The sequence below is a fragment of the Dermacentor albipictus genome, chromosome 7, assembly GCF_038994185.2.
Source record: "Dermacentor albipictus isolate Rhodes 1998 colony chromosome 7, USDA_Dalb.pri_finalv2, whole genome shotgun sequence".
Taxonomy (NCBI): Eukaryota; Metazoa; Arthropoda; class Arachnida; order Ixodida; family Ixodidae; genus Dermacentor; species Dermacentor albipictus.
The window spans coordinates 68,451,786-68,466,749 of record NC_091827.1 but is presented as its reverse complement, the minus strand read 5'-3'; the positions used below and the strand labels follow the sequence as shown (position 1 = coordinate 68,466,749).

Here is a 14,964-nt window from a genome sequence, read left to right as displayed (position 1 = left end):
TTGACAGTGTATGTGATGTCATCTGATGCCTCAGCTTTTCACCACCAAATAAGCAAGTCATTTGTAATTTCCTTTTATTGTGTCTGTAGCTCTCGATTTACTCATCACGGCTTTTCTTTGAATGCCTCAACCGTTGAGCTTCCTGCTTCTGCTCCTCCAAGTACATTTGTCGCCGGTTCCGTGTGCCTAAAACTGGTATCTGCAGCTCCTTTGTAATTTCAACTTTAAGGATGTCGCTTTCCTTCTATTACCTCCACAGACAATTCTCTGTGACATGCGAAGAGTGTCACAGAAGGGAAAAAGAAACGCTTGGCAATGTCTGCTAAGTCTAGCCAAGTGTACAAATTTAAGGACTTTCCAGTACTTCTAAAAATTCCAGGGTTTTCAATGCCTTCAAAATGGCATTTTAGAAATAAAGGGTTTTCAAGGATCGCTACAAACCCTGGATTCTAGCACCTAAATAATTTTACAAGCTTATTTTGGCATGGAGTTTGGAAATTCATGCTTTTTAGCTAACGCTGCACTATCTCTATACATGGAAGCCACGAGAGCGCATCGTATTGGAGTACAGAAAAATACTGAAAGCTTTTAATACCACTCTTTTTCTATGGAGCTTCGTATTGCCTAGTTAAGTTTACGAATGTGCCTGGTTTTGGTGGGCGTTTCTTCGACATTTTCTGTGAGAAGTAGATGACTAACCCCCATATTCAGAAATGCATCTTAATACAAAGCTCATGCTTGACTTTATATAAACGACGCCTGGTGCGAACGTCCCCGGAGGCTCACTGCCTTTCTTTTGGTGCGTTCACGGCTTGCGTCATTTAGATCAAGTCAAGCATGGGCTTCAAGTTATGATGCATTTCTGAATATGAGGGTAAGCGTGCGCTATTTCGGGCAACGCATTGTGTCATTGACACTGAGAGGAAACGGGGAAAACAAAGTTAACGCCCTATACTCCTAAACTTTCGCGTACCTGTGGTGTGCGTGTATCGTGGAAGAAGAAACAGCGCTAACACCAGGACGAAAAAAAGCATCGACCACACCAGCGCTTCGTGCTGTTGTCCATGTTTTTGCGTCGTCCTTGTGTTGCGCTGTTTCTTCTAAAATGCTCAACCAACTAGCCGGCAAGTCTATCCTGTGCATATATATTGAACACACGTATGAATGTAGATGGTCTTCGAAGCTTTTAGAACGAGCACTGCCACAGGATACGAGCAGTGCACGCGTAACAAGTGGACACATTACTCATTTAAACATGCGTGCCAATGCATGTGACGCGGCTATCGGCATAAGCAGTCTCCAAATGCTAGAATGCGTGCTCTTCAAAACGCTAACGATCCGCTGCTAATGCAGGACAACAGCTCACAGCGGACTGAACCAAACTCTAAACTAATGCACCTGAAAAGAACGCCTACACGGCAGCGTGAGGCACGTCGAAATGCCTGGTACTGGCATCGCAGTTGACCACATACGAATGGAACTGGCGGAAAAAATAAACAGAAATGCTCACCAGTATACGCGCGACTTAAATTCACATACGTGGATGGTTGGCACGATACTTTGTATCCGCGTAATTTCGGAGAACATATAATGCATGGACTGGAAAAGCACTCGATCGTGAGCTGAACGGCACATTTGTTATTTTCCTGGGGTGACGACAAGCCGTGAATAGTTCTCACGTCGTCGTCTACGTTGTATTCCTCCGTTAGTCGTAGCAAGGAATGGAAATGATGCAAACGCAAACGTATTCCAGTACACAACAGCACAGCACACTGCAGAGAAACTCCAACCACCGCAGCCGATTCCTCAAATACATTTGTTATGTATATAAGCTCTAAAACAACACGATTGAGCGTGGTGGCTTTGTGGTATAATGGTTAGGATGTGTGCTTTGAATTGTATGGATGCGAGTGTACGTGGGTTCGAATCCACGTGATGTATAGAGCAATGTGGTTCTCCATAAGTGTGTGATTCCGTCGACTATTGTGTTCTAATTAGATTATGTGTCTCCTGATTGTGAAACATGCGAAAATATTTGCGGATTAAATGTGAATTACCTTTTTTTTCTCCGCAGTGGCGTTCGGGACACATACGCATAGGCCGATTACGAGCCGTCACGACTCGTGGTAGGCAGCAAATAGCCAGGAAAAATGACTTTAAAATCCTGCATAACATTGCTCACGCCTATTCTGAAGGCCGCTTGGAATTGGGCCACTGAGTCTGAGGAGCCGCCTAGAGAACGGTGTATCAGCGACCCTAATTTGATCTGATTTCCTGCCTGCATGCGTGGCCAGGACTTCGCTAAGAGGGTATTGGGAAGAGTAGTTGCTCTGTTTGGGGGAGTAGAAGTACTCGGTCTGGTGGAGTGCCATTACCCCTACGGTGAGAGTATTACCACTCGGAAGAGTACTAGCACTCCCTGTGGGAAGAGTATTATCACTCTGCAGAAGAGTACTAGCAATCCCTTGCGGCGGAGTAACAAAACTCTGTCAACAGGAGTTGACCTACTCTCTCTCAAAGAGGGTCGATCTACTCTCGAAAAGAGAGTGAAATATGGGACAAGCCGCTACTCCCTCAAAGGGAGTGCCCGGCACTCTCTTAGTTTTTAGAGTGTATATATATATATATATATATATATATATATATATATATATATATATATATATATATATATATATATATATATATATACAAATAATATATAGATTAATGCTGCAGTGAAGCGTATTCATATTTAATAAGGAAACACAAATGCAGCATCAGTAAATCGTACAAAACAATTCCGGCTGGACGCGCATGTGTCACGCCCGAGCGGAAACTTGTGCGTCAGCCAGAAAAGTATGGCTCTCTGAGCGACGTAGCACGCTGTACTATACGGAAATTCTCATGCCCCCCTCCCCCTCGAGGTGAAAGTCCCTGCATTTCAATGCGAAGCATTCTTTGCCCCAATTCCAGATACTTTGCGATAGGTAAAGGTTCCTGTCTCTTCTCGTTCTGGACCTCTTCAACAATGCTTTTTTTTTAAAGAAACTGTGATGGATGGTTAGAGTCGAACCTGTATTCGACCACAGCCGCACGATGCTCTGATTAAGTCCCGATCGCATGCAAACACCTCGCGTGCCAGAGCATCGCACGCGTGATACGAAGACGTGGGATCGCTCCCCACCTGCGGCAAGTTGTTTTTTCACTCCCTTTCATTGCCATTAATTTATCATTTCTTTAATTGAGTTAGTAAGTACAAGTAAGTTCCCCTGTTTTGTCCTTGGTGTCCTTGTTTGTCGGCTTCTCATGATATGATTAAAGCACGCTAGCTCATTCATACGTCTGCCGCGTTAGCTACGTGCAGTGATGGAGCACTCATTACACCTTTCGGCGCAAGTCTTGCGCAGCGCAGACAAAAAAAAAGAAAAGAAAGAAAGGCCCATTTGGCGCAGCATGCAGCAAGCACTTTTGGCGCAGGGTCGAACGCACGTACGCTCACCACGTAGCGCGCAAATGTTAATAATTGATACAGTCGATGAGTTGTAGAGACGACTTTGCGCGAGGCTTACCTCGCGAGCGCGGTCGCCGAAAGACTCGACGCTCCTTCACACCGCTACGCACAAATGGCGCTGCGGCCGGCTTCGTCTAGAGTTACTGTATATGCTACCGCAAGCTACCTGTGGTAGCATATACAGTAACTCTAGCTTCGTCGACTCTCCGATACAGCGTGGAGAAGCTCGGAGACCAAATACTGTCATTTTCTCGTAGGAGCTAACACTTTTCCAGCTTTCCTCCCTGATTTGCTCGCTTCACATATTCTCTCTCATGATACCTAAAATTACCCTTTCCTCAGATTCTTCAACACTACCGATTCTATGGAAACATCGCGAGATCCGTACAATTTAAAACCTGGCACGCTGCAGACTTGCGCATGTGTGAACTCAAAGAGGCACCGAGACCGGGCATCTCATTTTATCGCGATAGCAAGTATGTATGGACACTCCCGGCGAATTTCTGCCGCCGCCGTGAGGTTCGGCATAAAGTCCACGTGCGATAAGAACGCGGCCGCGCGCCGCATCAACACCACCTAGATAGCACAAGGCCTGTTTACTCCGATCCATGACGTCACGCTACCTGGCCCCAAATTTGCATTGACAAGGCTGGCGTGATGAAAAGTGGTGACGTCAGAATCACCGTTGCCTAGTCGGGAGCGCCCCCATTAGATTCTATAGCAGTCGGACAGATCGCAGTGAAAAGGCCTTGCGCTATCTAGGTGGTGTTGGCCAACACCACCTAGATAGCACAAGGCCTCTTCACTCCGATCCTTGACGTCATGCTACTTGGCCCGACCGCCATACAATCTGATGGGGGTGCTCCCGAGTAGGCAACAGTGATTTTGACGTCACTGCTGCTTTCATCATGCCAGCCTTCTCAATGGAAATTTCGGGCCAGGTAGCGTGACGTCATGGATCGGAGCAAGCAGGCCTTGTGCTATCTGGGTGGTGTTGTGTTGGCCGTATGCGGGACGTTCGTGGGAAAGAGCGGGCGAGGGCGGGCCGAGGAGGACGGTGGCTTGATGCGCGGCGTCTTCTCGCGCACACAAAGCTGGAGGCCTTGTCGCACGCACAGGGAACGAAACGGCGTCACGAGAATTGGGGCAGATTCACGGAGGTCAGATTAGAGCGCGTCTCTTCTACTCCGACCGGAGCTGCACGTAGGGCGGCCGAGCACGCCTTATCTCGGAGGCAATCTGCGGCGGGTGCAAAGCGTAGGCGACCCGAGATGGCTGATGTCTTCTCGCGCGCCTAGTTTGCGTTAAAGCGAGATGCAGGCACAGAGGGGAATTGGCAGGGCCGTTGCTGCCCCACTTCGTCAGGGCAGATTTGCGACAGTGGTGCGAGCGGTCATCGAGTGAGATCTGTTCATGCTTGCCAGTATGTGCGTGACAACGTGCCGAAGTCAATTAGTAGGCGAATGTTTACTGTAATTTGTATGACAGATTAAAGCTACGAACCTTGCTTCGTGTAGTTGTCTAATACTTTGCTATCACTGTCAGTGTCTGCAACTTTCTTTCTTTTTTTCAGCGTAAACAGAATTATGATTAATTACCTACATGTGCCACCAATCACTGGTGTGAGAGCCACTTCAATGAACAGAGCGAGCAACCATTACAAATGAGAGTTTGTGCCAAAACAGCATTTTATTCAACGAAAACCAGGGCACAGGAACACGACCACCAGCCTTCCCATGTTTATACTGCGCCACATCTGGTGTCATTGTCCATTTTGAACAACCTTAAGTCAATGGGAAACTGCAATCCCTCCCCCCTAGAACACACCTAAGCATGACAGATACCTTAAAATCAATAAAGAGAAGGCAAAAAATAATGCTGGAAAAAATGAGGTGTGTGTGTGTATAAGTTAAAAAAATACCACAACTTCTCTCTTACGACGACAAGGAATTATGAGCAACACAGCAACGTCTTTATCAATTTGGGTCAAGGAGAGAGTGGCCCATGGGATCGGGCTAAGGTAAGCATTGCACGGTTCACAAGGTGTTGGAAAAAAAACTAGCCTCCAACGAACATGACATTTCTTGCCAAATCTAGCAGGTGTTGCCCCGATCGATGGAACGTGACCAACTTTCATCGCTCCCGGCTTACTACCCTGCGAAAGAACCAATAAGCATAATATACCTTTGTTTCACGGGAAAATTTAATGATCTTTGTTACTAACTACATTTGATGCATAAAATATCGTTATGCTTCACGCTGTGCTACACGACAAATATTTGTGTGAAATAGATACAGCAATGAGACAAACAATAAAAGTCGCAAAAGAAAAGCTGGCAATGTTTGTGCAACACAACAATAAACTTCATTTAGTTACTCGTATAAATCATCTGAGGCACTTTAATCTTGTTTTGTACGTAATCAAGCAGTGCTTGTCAATGCTAAGTCAAGACCCAAACTTAGCAGGGATAGCCGATACGGCAGGCTACAACACATCTGTGGAGTCGCTCACCACAAAGCCTGCACTAGCTTTCTAGTAAATAAAATGACATCATAATAAACCCTTAAAACTGGTCGACTGCAACCATACATTGTGCTGATTTCCGTTATTTTTGTATTTCTTTCACAATCACATTCTGTGAAGACCACGCATTAGTTCAATCTATAGTAATGTGAATCAAATGTTCAATACACAATGGAAAAATGAAAGGAGTTTCCCGACACACAATTGGAAATGTTTTCAACCAGTGACACTAAAAGTCCCTGCATAGCAGTGAACTAAAAACATTAATTAAATGTGAATGCCATTCTATAGATATGACATTAAATATTCCCGTGTGACAAGGGCATAGATAACACTAGCTATGGGTGAATGAGATTTCACATGGGACGCAGCATTCTTCACATTACGGCAAAACAACCTTTCTTTTTTTTTCTCTCTCTCTCTCTCGCTCTCTCTCTAGGAGACCAGCTACAACCAAAGGATTTAGAGAGCCTACATGGATATGCAAGGAAGCCTAACTTTGGTTTGTGTTGAGTTGTAGCCATGATTTGTGCCTTGAGGCAGGACCGTGCGCTCCACTAAAAGAAAAAAGACCGTCGGGATGAGCCCGCACGTTGAAATGACATGAGGGGGGGGCCTAGTGAGGCAAACGAGGCTTGGTCTTTTGTACGTTTCGACATGACATCGCTGTCGAGGACGAGACGGGGTGGTTCACAACTGAGGCGGTGACAGCCTAGCATCCAAGCTGCTGCCAGTCCTACACACACTTCATCGTGAATCTCCGCTACCTTTTTTTCGTCCAGAGTGGGGGCTTGACACATTCTAGCTAACAATCTGGTGTTTTCGCATTCACTTGATTTTGATTTTATGCAGCTTCAGCTTGAAGCCGAACAGCTCGGTAAGGGCAGCTGAGAATGCGGAGAGGCAGACCACTTTGGTGATGTTGTACAGGTAGGGGTTGGCGCAGAGACCCGAAATCTTGAACGGACTCTCCAGCTCCTGTGAGAAGAAAACAATGAGACATAAGTTGCCTGGTTTGGATGGATGTGTGCCTCTGTACACTGCCAAGATACAGCAGGTTTTCTAGGAGGCCCGAGTCATCGTTACTTTTTATTTGCGATCAAATGAGGTAATAGAAGCAATATCGTAAGAAGCCAACAAACACTGACACTAAGGACAACATAGGGGAAATTACTTGTGCTTAATGCACAAGTACTTGCGCTAGTGACTGTTGGAATCAGAATTTTGAGGTTAGCCCTGAAATTTTTTGCAAAATTTGCCGAAAATCAATAAGTTTAAGCGCGAAGTTTACATATCGGTAACTTCACGACAAAAACATATATCGCAGTTCTGTAAACTGCATGTCTCAGATAATCTAAACTGGACAACTTTCATATATTAATCTATAGCTTACATGAATTTCATAGACTGTTTACAAGGGTTTCGCAAAAGTACTACTCACATAGTAATGGTATCTCTATAGCGATGTATAATACATCAATTTTGTCCCTTTTAGACGTACTATTAGGTGCAGTTTACAAAACTGCAATATGATTTCTCATTACTGAGTTACAAAATTGCAAGCATGATAGTTCTGCTTTCTTAAATTTTGCAATTTTCAACAATATTTGTTAAACAACTGACGGCCTAAATCAAAATCAGTTTCCTACAATCATTAGATGTGAACTTTTTTTCTTTTATATGCAACAATCCTAATTCAATTTGGCGCAGTGGCTGCTGAGAAAAACGATTTTCGCTTTGCTGTGTATTTAGGTAGGAGCCCCTGATCTAAAGCTTCCTCTTAAGAGGCAGCTTTAGTTTGGGTGCTCCTATCTTAACACGTGTAAAAGGAGAATTAATTTTTTCTTGGCAACCACTGCGCTAAATTTGATGAGGTTTGTTGCATTTCAAAGAAAAACTTAAAATCTAGTGACTGTTGGTTCTGAATTGTCGATTTAAGTCGTAAATTTTTTAATAAAAAAATTGGCAAATATTGAAAAATTTTCAAAAAATGAAACTGTAAGTTTATAACTCTGTTACTCAGCAATGAAAAATGATAATACAATTCTGTGAATTGAATTTAGTAGTACATATAAAGTGGACAAAAATTCATATGTGGCACATGAATGTCAGGAAATCTAGTAATATGGAATTGCAGAACCCTTGTAAACAACGTAATAAATTCACGTAAGATATAAAATGACATATCGAATTCGTCCGCTTTGAATGATCTAATGGATGCTGTTTTACAGAACCGCGACATCTCTTCTTGATGCAGAGCTAAGAATCTGTAAACTCTGTGCTTCTATTTTCTTCAAGCTTCCGAATCTTTGAAAATTTTTAAACAAAATCCAGGACCTAAATAGAAAATTATGCTTCCAACAGTCACTAGAATTTAACTTTCTCTCTCAAGTGCAACAAATTTAATTAAAATCAGCCCAGAGGTTATCTCAGAAAAACGTTTTTGCATTTTACATGTATTTGAATAGGCCACGTCGGAGTTGGGCCAGAGCTCAAGCTTCCTCTTAAAGCGCCCCTGAAACGGTTCGGACAAATTTTGTAGACACGTAGGGTACAGCTTAAGTAGAACATTTGCACCACAATTTAGGTGAAGCGTTACGTATTAATGGAGCTACAAGTGATTACAAGTTACCCTCCTCCCTAGCCATGCTTTTCCTCCTCAACTCGTTCGCCGAGTGATCGGGGCTAAGCTCCGCCTTCACTGGTTCTGCGTCACGATGCGACGTCACATCGTCCACTTCCGGTTGTTTTGGAGCCTGCCCCCGCCCGCACGAGACCTCTCCGCTAGCTGCTTGGCCCTCGACCCCAAGCAAGAGCTATCGAATAGCGTGTGTTGCGAACATTCTCTCGCAGCACCGAACGTGTCTGGTATTCCGGTATCCACACACTAGCTGAATGTTTCGATGGAATGGTGGAGGCATAAACTCAAGCTGGTGAAGGAACTTTAGCTTAGACGTACGTGAGCTGCTTGATCTGTCTCCATGGTCCAGCCACCCATTGGCGCAGAGCTTAACCAGCCAAAGAAAGAGCTAATGTTGCTCTAACCAAGCGTAAAACATTTTAAACATTTACAAAAACGTGTTAATTATTATTCTCCTGTGAAAAGTTTACACTAGCAGCAAAGAATACATTTTGTTACTGCTACTGTGTCTGGTTGAGTTTTATGCCACCAGGTGGCTGCACCATGCAGACCATTCGCATTTGCGCTTCTGGCCATCCCATGAATCGACACGTAAAGGGACACGTCCAGGCCCTGTCCCCTTGCGCTTGCATTTACCCTAATACCGGACTCGCAAAACGCTATTGCGTTAGTAATCTTTCGGTGTAAAGTGACGGCCGCAATCGCACAAATCCTGGTGCCGATCGGATAGGGGAAGTCCTATGCGCTGCAGCCAGACCACTCGTCTACTACCTTGCAGAGGGACATGATGTCGCAGCTTGACATATTGTCAGTTGCTACGTTTGCAGTCCACAACGCAACAAAGTCGAATCATAGCGCTCATTATGATTGTACGTTGTAACACAAGCAGATGACATTTGCTGTGTGCTGGAAGTGCTTAAGTGTACTGAAATATTGTTCTTGTGCATTCTCTTTTGTTACTTTCTTTTTATAAAAACAAATTAAGTAACATTCCAACTATTACGAACATCATTTGTTTACCATAAAGTTGGAAAAATTATCGATCATGTGCCCTTGTCAGCCAATCGGATAGCTCGCCCCACTGACATCATATGGGTGATTTGCGCCATATGGGTAGCGGCGGCTTAAAATTCCGCCGAGCAGTGTGCTGCGATCGGCAGCGATGTGCATTTTTAATACCTTCTAATAAATTACATGCTTTACGCGGAGCACTTAGACGCGTCAATTAATGATCAGAAGGACCTACTCCAAAGACTCAGTACATTTGTAGAAACTCATCAAGACCATTTCAGGGTCCTTTAATAGCTCATCTCCACGCAGCACCGTATTTAAATCTCCCCTTTCTTTTTAACTACTAAAGACGCTGCAGCTGTTCATTCCTTTTGCACATTAATAGAAACAAAACTAAACAATACACACAACTACCCCAGATCAAGAAATAGAGGCTATAGATTGCCATCGCGAGCGCAGAAAATAGCCCACCTTGAGTAGATCAGCAGCCAGTTTCAACACGTTGTTGGCCAGCATCAGTTCTTCTTTCTTATGTGGCTTTTGCTCCATATGCAGGTAGAGGTTGATCTGGAAAAGGTTATTAAAAAAAGAAGAGCAACCACGTTAAGTGCAGCACCCAAAGCACCGATTTGCAAAAATGTGTGAACAGACACAAGAAAATGTTCATTAGTTTTGAAAGCATAAGAAGGATAGTCAGCATAAGAAGTAAAAAGAAAACTGTGTCGGTGCAGGATTCTTGCACTGCACTGATACCATGAGGACGTGTCAAGACCCGTTTCCTGAAGCGCTCTCGTCTCTTAGAGATGCCATTTTCAATTGCAGTTTTCTTCATCGGCTAAGTTGCCTCTCAATGCAAAACAAATGTGAAGAGATTTTTCAAGAGACATTATTAAAGACGATAAATAACAGTGCGTTTTTTAGCTTTAAAATATTCATCACAGGCCGAAAATTAGGACAGCACTGGACACTTAGACTTAATGATAAAGTCGACTGAAATTTCAGGCACATTACAGCACGCCATTCTTTAATTTGGACTCCTACTGGACGAACGTGTGCTAATTCAGCTACTGAATCGAGCAGAATGAGTAATTTTTGTTTTGATAAGTTGCAGAAAACGAACTGGCAAAGCCTAATAAATCCAGTAGTTGCCAACTGCACCAAAACCTCGGGACAAGCCAGGGCAAGCCACCAAGTTGTAAAGAAAGACTAGATTTACGGTTTGTCGTGCGAGCCGTGCCAGTTCTGCACATCCAGCCTTTGTTCTCTTACGTGTTATATAGTGACACGGTCCCCGGCAATACTAACTTTATCACTTGCAATTATCAAATAGCTTCACCCTCATCCTCCGTTTTCCTCCTCGCGATCTCTTCGCTATCGCCATCCTTCAACCGCCGCTGCGCTCTGCGTTAACTCTTTTATCCTTCGTTGTGCTCGTTCACTCGGTTACACCGACGCACGCCACAGGAACTAGTGCCTAAAAGCTGTGCTCTAAAAACCATGCGGCGAAGATGACTTTATGGAACCGGCTGTCATTGTGCAACCCATATGCTTGCTAAATAAACACAACACTCGCTAAAATATTAGGTGTACGTTACATTTCTACTTTGTTTCGGAGCTTTAATGTAATCTGTATGTTCGTTTTCTACTTTGGATATGCAGAAAGCAGGCGCGTGTTTGATTCAGGGAGGGGGGGGGGGAGAGGTGGCAGGTTAGATTCTGGCAAATGAACGGGCTGTGTGTCAAGGCATTTTTTTATGTATCTTGTTTAATTTGACCGGCCGGGTAATTCCATCAATTTCGTCAGTCCCGTGAGGGTTACATTAACAAAAGTCGACTGTAGCCCAATTTGGTTATATAAGCATATATGGATTACACATTTATGTCTGCGAGAAGCATTTTGACATATGCTTCATCATAAGCTGATTTGCTATGCTCATGTTCATTACATTGAGGTTCGATTCGGTCTCTTAGGTATGCACAACTTCCTCCGCACTTACTAAGCTAGACTTACCAACATATCCTCAAACATCCCTCAACTATACGCTCTTCTTCCACTCCACCGAGTTGAGCTCAGTGCCGCCCTTGGACTGAAGAAGACACTACGCTTCTCGAGAATTGCCGTGAAGTGTCAACGAAACGCAGTGACCAGTTCTGTTGATGGGAGGTGCAGCCCTCCACTTTCTCGAGCTGAGCTGACATGTTGACTGGCAGGACGTTCTAGAATACAGGGATTAGACTTAAGTGCCCCTTTTATGCTAGCCATCATGACATGCCTCAGAGGCCCGATTTAGAATGTGTAGCAGCGAGATGCAAAATTTCACACGACTAAGCCACTCTATCTGCTTCAGCTTCCCGTTGCTAACAGAATCTGTCTTTTGCGCATGAACCATGCTAAACAAGAGGTTCATGGGGAGATGGATGTATGAAGTGATCAACAATGTTGTTAGACATTCCTTGTTTGACCAGTGTCGACTGCTATTGCACGCGAAACGCACAAGCGCCTGACCTGTTCAGTGATGAGCACCGAGAGGTTGCGGTACTTCTTGTTGATCTTGGAGCCGAGGATCATGAAGCGCATGAGGAAGATGCCGAGGGCCATGCTCCAGCAGACCATCTCCCAGCAGTAGAGACGCTCGGCAAACTGCTCGTTCTCCTTAAGCCACTGTCGAGTAGAAGGGTCCACAAACAGCACAGTCTTTTGTGACATACCCTCGGCTTCGGTACAAGACAACACAGCAGGTGAGACCAAGGACAACGTCATGCCTGGCCGCAAATTACTGCTTAAACCTTTTAAGCACATCTTTTTTGGTTGGCATATTGTTTTGTTTTCTTGCACTAATGTGAGCTTACCTGCCAACCCGATGAGCTGCCGTTGAGTTGTACATTTCATTTTGTGATCTAACCTGTTTATACTGAACTTGCATGCTCCTACTTATTTCAAATTCATCGCACTCTTCTGTATGTTCAATATCAGTAGGTTTGATTGTATTTCATGAACATGAAAAAAAAAAATAACAAAAGCAGGATTGTTAAAAGTTCCTTTTTCACTGCAGTCAAACATGCTTGTACAGTACTTTCAAAATGGTGTGTACGAGTTTGATATAAATGGGAATCTGCAAGTTCAATGTAAACAGGCTTGATTGTACAGCAAAATGAAATGGAGAACATCTTGTCTCGTCAGTAGATAAGTTCACATTACAAAAAAAAAAATAAACACACACACACAAGGACACTAACCAAAAGTCTGGTTAAAAGGTTTAAACAGTTTTTCACAAACAGATGAGGTGTCATCCAATTACTAACTCCATTGTGCAATAGAATGAAACCTACTTAATATTGAACTCACAAAAAAAAGAAGCATCCATGAATTTGACGCAGTATTTAATTCAAATATGAAAGTTCTATGCAATCAGATGTTTGAAATACATCCATGTTTTGTTCTTTTTTTTTTTAAACTTCCTTCACTAAGATCAATGTTCATTGGCTGTTGGGCAAATGTTGCATCACAAGATCATGTATCCATTAAACTAGTGGACATTACTCCATTGGCCAATGGATGCGATTTTCTTTTAGGGGCTGTTGGCACAGCCCATATTGGTTGTGGGTCCGTAATTCTGCACACAGCACATGTCACGGTAGGAGAAAACTTTTTCTTCCTTGACGGCAAGTGCAGTAGTGGAGTGTCAATGTGGGAAAGCGAACTTACAAGGCCATTCTGCATCGCGCATAGCTAATATATTGACACATTTACTTCTTTATCTTTATCGGGCGACCACTTCTCACCACCTAACAAATGTTATCTCACAGCGCAGGACACACCTGCATATATCGGAAGTTTCTGGAATGTTATTGATGGTTCCATCTGCTGTCTGTGACCGAACCTTCTGTAATCTGATTGCACAAGGTTCGGTCACAGACAGCGGATGGAATCATTGATAACATTCCAGAAACTTCCGATACATGCAGGCGCGTCCTGCGTTGTGAGATAACATTTGTTAGGCGGTGAGAAGTGGTCGCCCAATAAAGATAAAGTACACATGTCAATATACACACAGACGGGGACATATGAATGCACTAGACAAGCTTCTGCAAGTAGCACAGCCGATCGGGTAAAGAAACAATATTAATTTGATGCAACCGCACATTTTGTCATGTATTCTCGTTGCAACTTCGCAATGCCCCACAACTGTTCTATATAATGGATAATTCAATTTATGCTTTCCTACAGGAAAAAATGTCGCAATGCCGAAATGTTTTCATCATACCTGCACGCAGAGGAAGGACAGGATGCAAACACCGATGATGAATGCTGTGGACACAATCACGTCTACTGATCTCTGGGGGCCATGTTTCTGAAAAGATAAAAAGACAAAAATAAACAACACACACGAGTTGGCAAAAATTGGGCTCTGTGAACAAGCGACGGTTGAGGATAAGATATGAAGCAATGGTACTCTTTCCTACCGTGTTTATGCAAATTAAGAGAAGTGACATGTGAGGGAACAGATCTTGACCATTTTAAATGTTGCCATGTGAACAGCTGCATTTAGCTATCCACCAACCTTAAATATTAAGCAGCAAGTTGTCTTTCCTTTCACTTTCATATTCTCTTTTCATTATCATTTCTACAGCTTCCGGCATAGGAGACTCACAGACGGCAGCGGCAGCTCCCTTCTTGTTTTTCTTCTCCAAAATTTCGCGTTCCTTTTCTTCTTGGCACGGATACCCAGTAACCAGATTTAATTTCTATAATGTGTAACGCAAGATCAGAACGAAGTTTCAAGCAGTTCATTTCATCATAGAACACACAGAAAAGTTCACAGGGCCACGGCTGCCCGTTGACACATCCGAGTGCTGTTCAAATTGGCAATGTTATAAGCAGATTTGACTGTACTTCTTTCTGTCTAATTAAAATGTTTTGATGTCAGGCCCCTCTTGTTGTTCTTTTCTTGCAACCCAGTTATAAAATTATCAGTAGTAACAGTGAATTTTTTTTTGCACTTGAATGCACTCTCCCGAGTGGGTTCACCTTCAGCTCAGACCAGTGCTTATAGTGCAGGACCAAGTATAATACAGCCTTTTCTGACTCTCACTTATCTTCCCATAGAACTCGATGTACATGCATACAGCTTATAGCACAGCCCTGCAAGATAAAAATACCAGTTAAAATGCGGTTGCTTGAAAATCTCACAGACAAGCGAGGCAGCGAACGTGCTTCTCAACGAGGTGCGCTGGCCGAGGAGAGAGCGACGAGGGCGACACAGAGCAGGAGATATGGTGCGAACAAGCGAACAA

The 14,964-nt window shown here is 43.7% G+C and overlaps 1 protein-coding gene across 3 annotated transcripts in view; it reads right to left on the bottom strand.

Annotated features, from left to right (window-relative positions):
- Positions 1–5,162: 5,162 nt before the first annotated feature.
- Positions 5,163–14,964, bottom strand: part of phtf (putative homeodomain transcription factor) — a 56,945-nt gene continuing 47,143 nt past the window's right edge. For all 3 annotated transcript variants that reach the window (XM_070522336.1, XM_070522337.1, XM_070522338.1), the window contains 4 exons: positions 13,935–14,021; positions 12,176–12,331; positions 10,141–10,236; positions 5,163–6,995 (listed from right to left, as the gene is read on the bottom strand). In XM_070522336.1, the coding sequence (XP_070378437.1) occupies positions 6,846–6,995; positions 10,141–10,236; positions 12,176–12,331; positions 13,935–14,021 (489 nt within the window). In that variant the 3' untranslated portion in view covers positions 5,163–6,845. The remainder of the gene's footprint in view (positions 6,996–10,140; positions 10,237–12,175; positions 12,332–13,934; positions 14,022–14,964) is intronic.